We start from the raw sequence: 14450 nt of genomic DNA, 5'->3' as shown, positions 1-14450 counted from the left end.
TAGTATTTGATATTAGTACTTTTTTGCACTCCCAATTGTTTTCATTAATTTTAAGAAATAATTTTGTAATTTATTTGAATTGTTGTGGTTTATTTTATATATATATATATATATATATATATATATATATATTATATACTATATTATGAACATTACGTTAAACTTTTTTTTTTCTACTTGCAGATGTATCATGGATGTAGTTTTATAGGGGAGACATGGGCCAACTGTAGTTTTTCTTCTCTGTAATAATTATTGAACATCATTAGCTCTGTCCCGGATAGCTTAACGCGTTTTAATGTAACGTTACCATGCGTGTGAGAACGATATTGTACAGTAGTGGTTGTAGTCGGATATTACTCCACGCTTGAACCAGCAGATGTCCTCAGCGTGCATCGTTCGAGCGAATCATTTGGGTTCAGTTCATTCGAAAATCACTGCTGACCGCGATACTACAGTGCAACATGATTCATTCCCATCCCGCAACCAAACCCAGCTGCACCGGCATCGATGATTGGCCACTGAAAACGTCAGCTGGCGACTCCTGCATTTTCATTGGTTAGCGGTGTGTAGATCAAATCCGGCGCTGAGATGTCGTTGGTTTCTTTTCAGTGACGCCGTACTCGGTGAATTGCGGACAGCACGAGTGTTTGGGAAGCATAAAGCGATGGAGAAGCGGTTACAAAATGTATCATGCATTCCTCTCCGTTTAATATGAGCGTTTGCACTCGAAAGAACAGCGACGTTTAAGTCAGTTTTTCTCAGTTTTTTTTGTTTAGATTATTACGAGATTGCACATCTGTTTTGCAACGCTAGTTTTCAGATTGTATTACATCGGGAAGAACTCTGATGTCTTTTACATGTTTCTTGGTGTTTTTCAACCGAAAACGCGTGTGTCTGGGTTTATACCATCACTCGAAATAGATCTAGCGGTTGGACGCATATTTTAGGTGAAAATGTGGGATGTCGGAGCTTCAAACATCTGGCGAGAGAAGGATGTGTATCTGAATCTAAGCGTATGATGGTGTGACTGATGCCGCATCATTTAATTCAAATAAACCGCAGAGGAGAACCAAGGTAAAACAACAACTTTTTTAAAATGATTGTAAATTGGAAGCAGATAAATATTGTGATGTTCACTACTCTTTCCTCCATTTTAAATCAGCTGATCCACTTTCAAGGTGAATCTTTAAGATCCGTTCTGTTTTAAGAGATATTCATAAATTGAAAGAAATTGCAAGGCCAGATTTTCACAGGATAATTATAAGTGCAACCAAAATCCATTTGCTAGATCTAAGATCTTGCAAGAATCATATATCTTTCCCCCTGATCTATGACCTCTTAAATTGAAGTGAAAGTCTTGATCCAGAAGTATCTGGGGTTAAGTGAGCTTTATCATTTGGTATCTTCTTCTAGTCTGGCCCTTTTCTGTCTGATTATAGAAATGGAGGAATTTTCTAGGTTTGAAGCATCAGACCGTCTTGGACTAATGTTGAAGACTCTTGAAGTGATTGTGGTTCAGAATGAATGGATGCATTCTCCAAGCATAAATTAAGAGATACTAAATCATTTTATTCCTGTTGCTAGGATCCACAACTATTCATTATACATGACTGTCATTCACTCACGAAATCGTCTCTGCTGTCACTATGGTTTCTGCTTATACTGTACCACTGAGTCTGTAGCCTATAAGGTGCTTTTCTCTTTATTTTGACTTCTTAGATCTTTTAAACAAGCCTGTTAATTACAGTGCAAAAACAACACACATGAGTCATGTGATCTCATAATTCTATTTTGTGGATTCTTTAGTATTATTCACAAAAGCATGATTTTACTCTTGTTCTTTCTTGTTACTTTTGAATGTAGATCAAAGCGGAAAGTCTTGAATTAGCCAAATATAGAATTTGTTGTGAAATATCTGATTTCACCTTGTGTGTGTGTGGTCCAGATAAACCCAATATCGTGGGGACATTTGTTAAAACATTTGTTGCCCCCAAACCCAACCCCCCACCCCCCTAAAAAAAAAAAAAACGTTTCCTTGATAGCACCTGTACATCATGGAGACGTCTATTTAATGTCTGCATTTACATCTGCAAGACGTATTTTTTAAAGTGTTTGCTTATCTGCAATACGTCTATAGGATGTAAATGTCTTTTTAAGATGTTTATGATTTAGAATATATGTAAAACTGACATCTTAAAGATGTCTCTCAGATATTTGTACACAGCAGATGCTTTCCAGATGAAGTAATCTTTTTAACAAACATCTTGCAGATGTACGTGTGCTATCTGGGTATAAATCATACTTTTTAAAAAATGTAAGCAAAATGTTTTCTAAGAGCTATAGGTTTAGGGATAAGGATAGGGTTGGGGATAGAATATACAGTTTGTACAATATAAAAATCATTTTGTCTATGGAAAGTCACCATAAAATATGAAAAGCCAATGTGTGTGTGTGTGTGTGTGTGTGTGTGTGTGTGTGTGCAGATAATTATGTGTGTGAGTATGCATGAGTGCTTGCATGTGCGTGGGCGAGTATCTTTGAAAGCATGAAACAACTTTGTCTTATTCTCTCATTGTTTTTCCTAGACACATTTGGTTAAGTGGCACCTTGGAAAACATTTAGGCCTCGCTTTTGTAGATGAACCTTTTGACAGGTTAAGTACGGCTTCATCTGACTAAAGATTTTTCGATTAGTCAAGTAATCATACGGTTATATTAATTTGATTAATTAAATATATACTGGGGGTGGGGAGCTAACCAATAATGATCCTTTAATATATAGACTATATATAAAGCTTGCCATAAAGCACTGGCAAATGTAATGACTGTGTTGGGAAAATATCAAGGATATATTTTAATTATTTATTAATAAACTAATGTTTTCTCAGTCAGTGTGTCGACTGCAAAGGTAAAGTTGACGATGTTGACTGGCCTTCTCTGCAGTACAGTGTCGTGCCTTCAGAGAGAAATGCAACATGGATTGAGTAGACATTTTGAGCTTCCAGTACATATATTTCTCATGTCTGTAAGGCAAGTAGCCTATGAGTTTCGCCACGAGACGGCACAAAGCACTCCCTGTTCTTTATTTTACAAAAGCACAACGTCTTGTTGATATTGTGAGTGTATACAAATAAAAGTAGATCCTTTACAGTTTCAGGTGATGTATTACTCTTATCTGCATGAGCAAAAATGATGTCGTATTTTGTTTCCGCTGTTATCAAGGAAAACATGCAGTGATTGCGCCGTGAACAGTGATTGTCATGCAGTAGCGTGCTAACAGCTTCCACACTCCACACAAGCACTTGGATATGTGCATGATAGCCCACATTTATCTAAGTTAACATTAGAGAGAGTGAGCAGCTGTTAACCATCTGTCCGTTGTGGACGCAGACAGTATTTTTTTTAGTTTTTTTTTCTGCGACTACCCGACTAATAACATAACGACTAATAGCTGACTAAGCCTCTTCTAGTCAACTGCTGTTTAGTCGACTATTAGGGGGGCAGCCCTAGTTGGAAGATATGTCTTCAGGGTTTTTCCTGGGTCAAAATTGGTCTTCGGTGGTGGCTGACCGACATGGTTATCCACAAACAGCAAAGAGTACCCTAGTACCCACATGATCCGCAAGCCCAATATTGACAATAAATGTTAAATTTAAAATAAATACAAAGAAACAGTTTGTGATTTTTTTTTTCCTGTCCTATTTATTCATGAAAAAATGATCACTGTCAGGCTAGATAGTAAAAGAAAGCGATTACAACTTATTTTACAAGTAAACATCATCGATACCAAAAGTACAGGTCCTTCTCAAAAAATTAGCATATTGTGAAAAAGTTCATTATTTTCCATAATATAATGATAAAAATTAAACTTTCATATATTTTAAGATTCATTGCACACCAACTGAAATATTTCAGGTCTTTTAATTGTTTTAAAAACTGATGATTTTTGGCATGCAGCTCATGAAAACCCAAAATTCCTATCTCAAAAAATTAGCACCTCATGAAAAGGTTCTCTAAACGAGCTATTAACCTAATCACTGAATCAACTAATTAACTCTAAACACCTGCAAAAGATTCCTGAGGCTTTTAAAAAACTCCCAGCCTGGTTCATTACTCAAAAACCGCAATCATGGGTAAGACTGCCGACCTGACTGCTGTCCAGAAGGCCATCATTGACAACCCTCAAAGCGAGAGGGTAAGACACAGAAAGAAATTTCTGAACGAATAGGCTGTTCCCAGAGTGCTGTATCAAGGCACCTCAGTGGGAAGTCTGTGGGAAGGAAAAAGTGTGGCAAAAAAACGTTTGCACAACGAGAAGAGGTGACCGGACCCTGAGGAAGATTGTGGAGAAGGACCGATTCCAGACCTTGGGGGACCTGCGGAAGCCACCGTGCACAGGCGTGTGCTTTTGGAAACCAGAAACAGCGGCAGAAGCGCCTGACCTGGGCTACAGAGAGAAGCGCACTGGATGTTGCTCAGTGGTCCAAAGTACTTTTTTTCGGATGAAAAGCAAATTTTGCATGTCATTCGGTAATCAGGTGCCAGAGTCTGGAGGAAGACTGGGGAGAAGGAAATGCCAAAATGCCTGAAGTCCAGTGTCAAGTACCCACAGTCAGTGATGGTCTGGGGGTGCCATGTCAGCTGCAGGGCAGGGGCAATGCAGCTAGCTATCAGGAGATTTTGGAGCACTTCATGCTTCCATCTGCTGAAAAAGCTTTATGGAGATGAAGATTTCGTTTTTCAGCACGACCTGGCACCTGCTCACAGTGCCAAAACCACTGTAAATGGTTTACTGACCATGGTATTACTGTGCTCAATTGGCCTGCCAACTCTCCTGACCTGAACCCCATAGAGAATCTGTGGGATATTGTGAAGAGAAAGTTGAGAGAAACGCAAGACCCAACACTCTGGATGAGCTTAAGGCCGCTATCGAAAGCATCCTGGGCCTCCATAACACCTCAGCAGTGCCACAGGCTGATTGCCTCCATGCCACGCCGCATTGAAGCAGTCATTTCTGCAAAAAGGATTCCCGACCAAGTATTGAGTGCATACTCTGAACATAATTTATTTGAAGGTTGACTTTTTTTGTATTAAAAACACTTCTCTTTTATTGGTCGGATGAAATATGCTAATTTTTTTGAGATAGGAATTTTGGGTTTTCATGAGCTGTATGCCAAATCATCAGTATTAAAACAATAAAAGACCTGAAATATTTCAGTTGGTGTGCAATGCATATAAAAAATAAAAAATTTCAAAAAATATCATTACATTATGGAAAATAATGAACTTTTATCACAATATGCTAATTTTTTGAGAAGGACCTGTACACCGATTCAGACACTGACGGGCAGACCGATTGCTTTAAGCATTCATTATAATGAATCGCTCAAAGGAGTCATTAGGTCGAGAATCGGACTTCAGCGGACGTGTTGTGTGGGAATCCTGGCTGTTAGGACATCGCGAAAGATTTGTCAACACACACACTCACAAAACACTTCATAACTGGATAGATTTTTTTTTTTTTGCGTTTATTTAAAGTTATGTCAGCTGCATGTGCGGAATGCTTGACAAGTTGTAAGAGAAGATAAGGCAACTTTTTTTTGACTGCAATTCACACACAGCGGTAATTCAGGAAAAATATTCTCCGAATGCACCACGTGAAACATGGATTCGGTCTTCCGCCTTTAGGATTCAGTTGATTTTTGCGAGGGAGAGAGCAAAGACAGATCTGAAGACGGAGAGTGCGCGCGCGCGGAGGAGGGACGCTGTGCTCGTTCTCTCCATCACTCCGTCTGTAGCCTGCTTCACTAACAAAACCCAACTACAGATCAAATAAGGCTTTGGCGGGACAAAAAATCGTTTTGGCGGCCGCCAAAAAATTTTCAATGTAGGAAAAACCCTGGTCTTTCTCCTCTAGTTGAAGACGTACATTTTAAGCCAGGCCTATTCATCTCAATTAACAACTGGGTCCAATCTTTCCTAATTGTCGTAACATGTATACAGCTAAATGTAGAAGTTCAAGAAGTTTAATAACAGAGAGAGTAAATCACCACAGTAGCAAATAATGTAATCAAAGAGATTCATTCTCTTTCCTTGAGACATGGGTTGTCATAAGAGACAACTTGGTATAACCTAATGCGAAGACCACATATTTGCAGACTGTCTGCAGGGTTTCTGCAGGTATCATCATATCAAATTGAATGCTTTTTAATGCCTTTTTAATGCCATTTTAAAAAATGTTTATTGCCATACACGATACATATATATACAGGTCCTTCTCAAAAAATTAGCATATTGTGAAAAAGTTCATTATTTTCCATAATGTAATGATAAAAATTAAACTTTCATATATTTTAGATTCATTGCACACCAACTGAAATATTTCAGGTCTTTTATTGTTTTAATACTGATGATTTTGGCATACAGCTCATGAAAACCCAAAATTCCTATCTCAAAAAATTAGCATATTTCATCCGACCAATAAAAGAAAAGTGTTTTTAATACAAAAAAAAAGCCAACCTTCAAATAATTATGTTCAGTTATGCACTCAATACTTGGTCGGGAATCCTTTTGCAGAAATGACTGCTTCAATGCGGCGTGGGCATGGAGGCAATCAGCCTGTGGCACTGCTGAGGTGTGTTATGGAGGCCCAGGATGCTTCGATAGCGGCCTTAAGCTCATCCAGAGTGTTGGGTCTTGCGTCTCTCAACTTTCTCTTCACAATATCCCACAGATTCTCTATGGGGTTCAGGTCAGGAGAGCTGGCAGGCCAATTGAGCACAGTAATACCATGGTCAGTAAACCATTTTACCAGTGGTTTTGGCACTGTGAGCAGGTGCCCAGGTCGTGCTGAAAAAACGAAATCTTCATCTCCATAAAGCTTTTTCAGCAGGTGGAAGCATGAAGTGCTCCAAAATCTCTTGAAACCGCTAGCTGCATTGACCCTGCCCTTGATAAAACACAGTGGACCAACACCAGCAGCTGACATGGCACCCCAGACCATCACTGACTGTGGGTACTTGACACTGGACTTCAGGCAATTTGGCATTTCCTTCTCCCCAGTCTTCCTCCATGACTCTGGCACCTTTGATTTACATGCAAAATTTGCTTTCATCCGAAAAAAAAAAGTACTTTGGACCACTGAGCACAACAGTCCAATTCTCTGCTTCTCTGTAGTCCCAGGTCAGGCGCTTCTGCCGCTGTTTCTGGTGTTCAAAAGCACACACTGTGTGCACGGTGGCTCTGGATGTTTCTACTCCAGACTCAGTCCACTGCTTCCGCAGGTCCCCCAAGGTCTGGAATCGGTCCTCCTCCAAATCTTCCTCAGGGTCCGGTCACCTCTTCTCGTTTGTTGTGCAGCGTTTTTTTGCCACCACTTTTTTCCTTCCCACAGACTTCCCCTACTGAGTGCCTTGATACAGCACTCTGGGAATAGCCTATTCATTCAGAAATTTCTTTCTGTGTCTTACCCTCTCGCTTGAGGGTGTCAATGATGGCCTTCTGGACAGCAGTCAGGTCGGCAGTCCTTACCCATGATTGCGGTTTTGAGTAATGAACCAGGCTGGGATTTGTTAAAAGCCTCAGGGAATCTTTTGCAGGTGTTTTTAGAGTTAATTAGTTGATTCAGATTGATTAGAATTTAGAGAACCTTTTTCGTGATATGCTAATACATGTAATTTTGGGTTTTCATGAGCTGTACGCCAAAATCATCAGTTTTAAAAAACAATAAAAGACCTGAAATATTTCAGTTGGTGTGCAATGAACATTACATTATGGAAAATAATGAACTTTTTCACAATATGCTAATTTTTTGAGAAGGACCTGTATATATATATTACTACACACACTACCAGTCAAAGGTTTTTAATCTTTTTGAAACAAGTATCTTCTGCTCACTAAGACTGCGGTAATAGTAATATTGAGAAATATTATTTAGAATAAATGTTTTCTGTGGATAGCTGTTAAAATTTAATAGATTTCAGTGATCAAAGCTGGATTTACAGCATCATTACTCAGTGTCACTCATCTTCAGTGTCACATGATCCTTCAGAAATTATTCTAATATGCCGATTTACTGATCTGATATGATTATTGGTGCTCAGCTCAATCATTTGTTAATATTACCATAAAAACATCAAAAACAAACACATCTTCTCTACTTTTATTTTAAATAAAATACACTTTACAACACAAAATAAATTTCATAAATTTCAGCATAAATATTTCAAATAAATCTGTATTTATTTAAAATAAAATCTTTTGTAACATTATAAATGTCTTTACTGTCACTTTTGATCATTTTAATTTGTCCTTGTTGAATAAAAGTATTTATATAAAAAAAACACTTTAGTTTTTTTTTTTTTTATTGTATTTTTGAATGGTAATATATTACGTTTCCACAAAAGAAAGAAGAAAAAAAATGAATAAGCACAGCTGTTTACCATAAATATAATCAAAAATCAAATCAACAAACAAAAAAGAATACAATAAAGATCAAAATTAAGACTCCAGTAATGATGCTGAAAATTCTTTGAAAAGCTTTGAATCAGAAATAAAGTATTTTAAAATGTATTCACATTAAAAAACCTATTATACATTGAAATAATATTTCACAATAATATTGTTTTTATTGTATTTTTGATCAAATAAATGTAGCCTTATTAATCATAAGAGCCTTCTTTTAAAAACATTAAAAAATCTTAATGATCCCAAACTTTGACCAGTCTTAGGCCTATGTTTTAAATTAACCATTCAATTTGACAATAATGCAGTGATGATAATCTTGGATATCTGAGAAAATCTACATAATTAAACTATCACTTCTATATCAGTTCTTACTGAAATCAGCAAATTTGTGATATTAAATTGATTTCCAAGGTGTTTTATTATTATTATTATTATTATTATTATTATTTTATTGAAGAATGGGCAATTTTTTCAATTTTTTCCTTATCTAATTAAATTCTATTAAATTCTTACATTTCATTAATGAATTTACATTTACATTGCGAAATTACAACTGCATGAATAATGTTATGAGCTGAGTGTTTTAAAACATTTTTAATGTACAAATAAGTAAAGTTGGAGATTAGTGAACGATTATCACTCATTTATAGAGTGAATAAAATCAACGTCAAATCTGCAATAGTGCTGATATTTGGGAATCAGCACTCTCTTGGTTGCCCCATGTTGCTTAACTATGCTACATCATATGATATAAATATAAAAACTAAAAAAAAAAAAAAAGAAGGAAGTTATTAATCAAGCTACTTTGTTTGGCCTTCCAAAAGAGGACACTACTAGAAATCAGTGGTTTGTAATTGAAATTCAATGTTTTCTGTGCACTCAGCCGCTGCTACACACACCCGGAGCGCACACACGCAGAGAGAGAGACACAGCATGAACACCGAATTGATTCCTCTTTCACACAAAGTTATGTTGAAATACCCGTTTTGGCGAGTATTGTAGTAAACACAGTTAGTTATGTCTTAAATGAACGTAAACAGCTGCAAAAGAAACCAGATGTGTCAGTATTAGGTCCGTGTGTTTGGTTTTAAAGAGACAGAAGCCAATAAATACCTGCTTCTGTCTGCTAATCAAATAACACCACAGCTTTAACAGTTTGATCTGTATTTAACTTGCACAATTGTGTAATTTTAGACTTAAAGGGTTAGTTCACCCAAAAATGAAAATTAGCCCATAAATTACTCATCCTCAAGTCATCCTAGGTGTATATGACTTTCTTCTTTTAGACGAATCCAGTCAGAGTTATAATAAAAATTGTCTTTGATCTTTCAAGCAGTTTCATAGCACTCTGCGGGTGTTGCAGTGCATCAGTCCAAAATAAGTGAAATAAAAAGCGCCCATCCTTAATAAAAAGTGTCTCACACAGCTCCGGGGGGTGAACAAAGTCCCCCTGTAACGAATCGATGCGTTTTTGTAAGAAAAAGAACCAATAATTCATTTTTATTCGCTCACTGTAGTACATGGAAGCAGCTCCGGGTGGATGATGTATGAGGTTGGCTTTGCGTATTCGCTGCTCAGAAGTGACGAACGCGGAAGGGCAGGGAGGAGATCAAAACAAAACAACAGTCAATAATTAGAAGTACAAAACGGGGGTTTGTAAAGAAGAATGTCAGAGGATTTCGATATAAGCCAAGAGGAGACTGGTTTTCCTTTGTTAAAGGAAGGAAACTTTGCTTCCTTTGATCCTGTAAACAAGCATTGGTTTTCACGAGACTCACCGGTGCATGCGCAACGCTGACCTCATACGTCATCCTCCCGGAGCTGCTTCCGTGTAGAACTGTTGGCACGAGCTACATTAAAGTGATTATTATCCATTTGAATGTGGATATTTTTCTTACAAAGAAATGTCCATCGCAAGGTTTCATTGTAGACATCGTCTGATGGCAAATTTTAGACATCACCCAACTGACAAACCAAAGTATACTTTGATATTTATATGTAGACCACTTAATTTAATGATTGCTATCAGGATGTGAAGAGTCTTTGGTTGTCTTACACAACTTAATTTCCTTTAATAGCCTTAGCATAGTTGGTCAACCAACCAATGCAGGTGTTTAAAAGTGTAACTCCTTATGCTCATACTTACAAGTTTAGCTTACTTCGTCCCTGTCTGAAATCGTCCCCTGTACCTGCATTTACTATTTCGTAATCCCTTAATTAATTTAGCAAGATCGCTTACTCGTTTTCTTTCTATTCTTCGAGTGGACAAATTTGGAAACTGAATGCACTGGAAGGATGGAATTCATTTAGTATGACTCTCACAGTACATAGATATTTTATCCACTATGGTTTTGGACACCACTACAAATGACTGTGCCTTCAGTATTTGCACTATTAAGGTATAGGGGTGATTCCGGACACAGCCTTTGACTTATAAACTTTTGTGGTGATGGAGAATTGCCCAGCATAAGTGATCAGAATAAGCAACATAATTAGAGTAAAATCTGATCCCTTTTTGCTCTAAAACACTTCACTCATGAATCATCACGTTTGCCTGCTATCGCTCTTGATAAAAGTGGCTAAAAATAGCTGAAAGTGCAGGCTTATCAGCATCAACACCAACACCAGCCAACTCTGCAGTGAGCATATGTGTGTTTAGTAATGTCATGATGATGACTGATTGGATGGAGTTACATGCACAATTGGTTTTTGTTTAACCATTTTGCCTATAAAATGTAAATGTTAAAAAACGCCAAACTGATCCCAAACCAAATGTTACCCACACAATCAATTTCAAATCCACCCAATCAAGCAGAAATCCACCCAATCTGGCAACACTGCCCATTGTAGTTTGTTGATGTTACATCTCATCTGTTTTCTGTATAATAAAAGGCCGGGGCAGTGATGTCATCTTATGGACATAGTAATCAGTACACAAAAAAATCAAAGGTGCATATGCGAACTGAACGTACAGAGTATATTTGTGGTTAGAAAAATCTAGTTACTATGCTTATGATGAAATTTACGCTATGTGTGCTGTATGTATGCCTGATACAAACCAAGGTATACTTTGGACAGTAAATTAAAGACAATAAGTTAAAAACACACTAAAAGCCAATTACAGACTAAAAGACTGTTGCCCAGAGAACACTAAGAAACTCAGTCTCATTCAACTTTGTCATGTTGTCAATATTCACTTGTCAAATGGGGTTCACACTGCCAGCAATTCGCTGAAACAAAGCAGCTGGACATCATTGCAAGCTGGCAATTTCCGGCAAAAACAAATCTGTTTTTAAAGCTATCTGGGAATGGCTTTCTGAAACGTGTCTCTGTGCTTTAAGCTTTTAAACCTGCAGCCAGCTGACAGCATCACTTTACTATTACTCTGTATTTTGTTACATGTTAGATTGATATTGTGAGTTCTCATATGACCGATTTCCTAATTCCTTATTCCTGCTTCCACAGGGTCTGCCTCCATGCTGAGATGTATGCTAGTGACCTGTCCCATAGGGTGAGCTTGCTCTTTACCATGTAACTGCAAAAAGAAGAATGCTTTATTCCTCCACTAGTCCACCTGTGGCTTCAGGGGAACCTAGCGCCACCCTGCACCCCACGCCCAAGGTGCTGACCCAGCCATCAGGTACAAGAGCCATGGAGAATTCCTCTGCTAAAGTCAACAGCTCGCTAGAGTTCTGGACTCTATCGGAATACATAACGCCTTCAACTGTTTGGCAGGACCCTGATCAGGGTCTGAACCTGCCCCTCCAGGTGTTCTTCTCCCTGGTCATCATCTGTGTGCTGCTGCTCGCCTTCCTCGGAAACATGGTGGTCTGCCTCATGGTTTACCAGAGAGCCGCTATGCGTTCTGCTATTAACATCTTGCTGGCCAGTCTCGCCTTTGCCGATATGATGCTAGCAGTCCTCAACATGCCCTTTGCATTAGTCACCATGTTGACCACACGCTGGATCTTCGGAGAGGTGTTTTGCCGCGTGTCAGCCATGTTCTTCTGGATGTTCCTGATGGAGGGAGTGGCTATTTTGATGATCATCAGCGTGGACCGCTTCCTAATCATCGTGCAAAAGCAGGACAAACTTAGTCCACGAAGGGCCAACGTGTTAATTGGGGTCTCATGGTCTCTATCTTTCTGCTTTTCTTTCCCGCTTTCCATTGGTCATCCTGCCCTGTACATTCCCCCCAGAGCACCACAGTGTGTTTTCGGCTACACAGTGGAGCGTGGTTACCATGCTTACGTGATGCTCATTATGCTGATGTTCTTCTTTGTACCATTCCTGGTGATGCTGTACACATTCATGGGCATCTTGAGTACTCTCCGTCACAACGCGCTGCGCATCCACTCTCACCCCGACTCGGTGTGCCTCAGCCAGGCCAGCAAGCTGGGTCTGATGAGTCTGCAGAGGCCCTTTCAGATGAATGTTGACATGAGCTTCAAAACACGTGCCTTCACCACGATCCTCATTCTATTCTCAGTCTTCACTGCATGCTGGGCTCCATTCGCCACCTACAGCCTGCTGTCCACCTTCAGTCGAGCGTTCTACTACCGGCAGAACTTTTTTGAGATCAGCACATGGCTGCTGTGGATCTGCTACCTCAAATCAGCCCTGAATCCTCTCATCTACTACTGGAGAATCAAGAAGTTCCGTGACGCCTGCCTTGACCTGATGCCCAAGTACTTCAAGTTCCTGCCGCAGCTGCCTGGCCACACTAAGAGACGTATCCGCCCCAGTGCTGTTTATGTGTGTGGGGAGCATCGTTCTGTGGTGTAGTGGAGGACATTTCTGAAGCCTCTTTTGTATTTCTTATGGTACAATCTTATCAAGCTGTGATATTTTTGGTTTTTCTTCAAACTGCAGGATGTTTTAGCTGTAAAAGATGGTACAGATGAGATGGTTTACAGAGCCTGTACATTAAACTACCTTAATTGCACAATGTTTTTTTTTTTAATAGGATTTAGATCTTAATAAAAGTTTGTTCAGTACATATCAAGTCAGGTGCTGCTATATTTGGTGAAAATGTGCAATCTTCTGTTTTATGCCATGAATGTAATACGATTTTGTGTGCTGTATTTGTTTTTTTTTTTTTTCCTGGCTTTGTGAACTGTTTTACATTTCAGCATTTTATATTAATTTTATTGTTGATTGTTCAGCTATTCTGGTTTTAATTATTTTCTGTTTTGAAATAAGGGAAAGGCATTTGACAAAGTATTTTCTGAACTAAGATGTTGTTGACTTTGTGGAAATACATGATTTTTAATGTGAATTTTAAAAGTGTGGTTTCCATGTCTGGAAGAGAATAAATTCATGGAAATGGATCAAATCAATTCATGGATTTTATTTATTTATTTTTTTGTTATTACTCGTGTAATCGCTAAGTTTATATATTTTTTTTATTTTGAAATTTTTATATATATATATATATATATATATATTTTTTTTTTTTGGAAATGTCTCAGGAGTTTATTGGTCAAAAGGTGGGGGAATTCTGTCGATATTTGTGTACAGTACAAGGTTGTTATATCATATGAACAGCAACTGACCAACTGCTTGTTGCTGACATGCCATTAAAAGTAAACAAAAACAACGACCAACCAACCAGCTGAAGGATATGATTTGATTTTTTTATTTTTATTTTTTTTGTCTCTTTCTCAATGTCAAATGGCAAGCATTTAGGAATAAAATTTTAGCATGGAAAATCAATCGAGGCCACGGCGAGGGGATGTTTTGCTTCTATAGTATCTGCCTGAGCCTTTGTAGTGTGCAGCCTTCAATTTGATGATGATTTGTTCCTGAGGCCTGAGGTCCCGGGGGCTGAAGGTAAACCCTAAAGCTTTTTGAATCCGAAAGGTAATTTTCCTTTACTAGTGTCCCTTGTGGGGTTCATTATTTCTCCAGCTACCGCTAATGAGGAAGTTGTGTGCTTTAGAAGCTCATCAGAACCAAAGTGTGGAACTCTATTACTTAGCAACA

General features: G+C 38.3%; 1 protein-coding gene across 1 annotated transcript; it reads left to right on the top strand.

The window, feature by feature from the left end:
• The first annotated feature begins 231 nt into the window (after positions 1 to 231).
• LOC109045458 (probable G-protein coupled receptor 63) lies at positions 232 to 13804 on the top strand. Its single transcript, XM_042777367.1, has 2 exons — positions 232 to 1074; positions 11931 to 13804. Exon 2 carries the CDS (start codon positions 12015 to 12017, stop codon positions 13248 to 13250), a length of 1236 nt encoding a protein of 411 aa, XP_042633301.1. The 5' UTR covers positions 232 to 1074; positions 11931 to 12014; the 3' UTR covers positions 13251 to 13804.
• Positions 13805 to 14450: the final 646 nt, after the last annotated feature.

The sequence above is a fragment of the Cyprinus carpio genome, chromosome A20 (assembly GCF_018340385.1).
Source record: "Cyprinus carpio isolate SPL01 chromosome A20, ASM1834038v1, whole genome shotgun sequence".
In the NCBI taxonomy this organism is placed as follows: Eukaryota; Metazoa; Chordata; class Actinopteri; order Cypriniformes; family Cyprinidae; genus Cyprinus; species Cyprinus carpio.
This window is presented reverse-complemented; position numbering and strand designations above follow the sequence as displayed.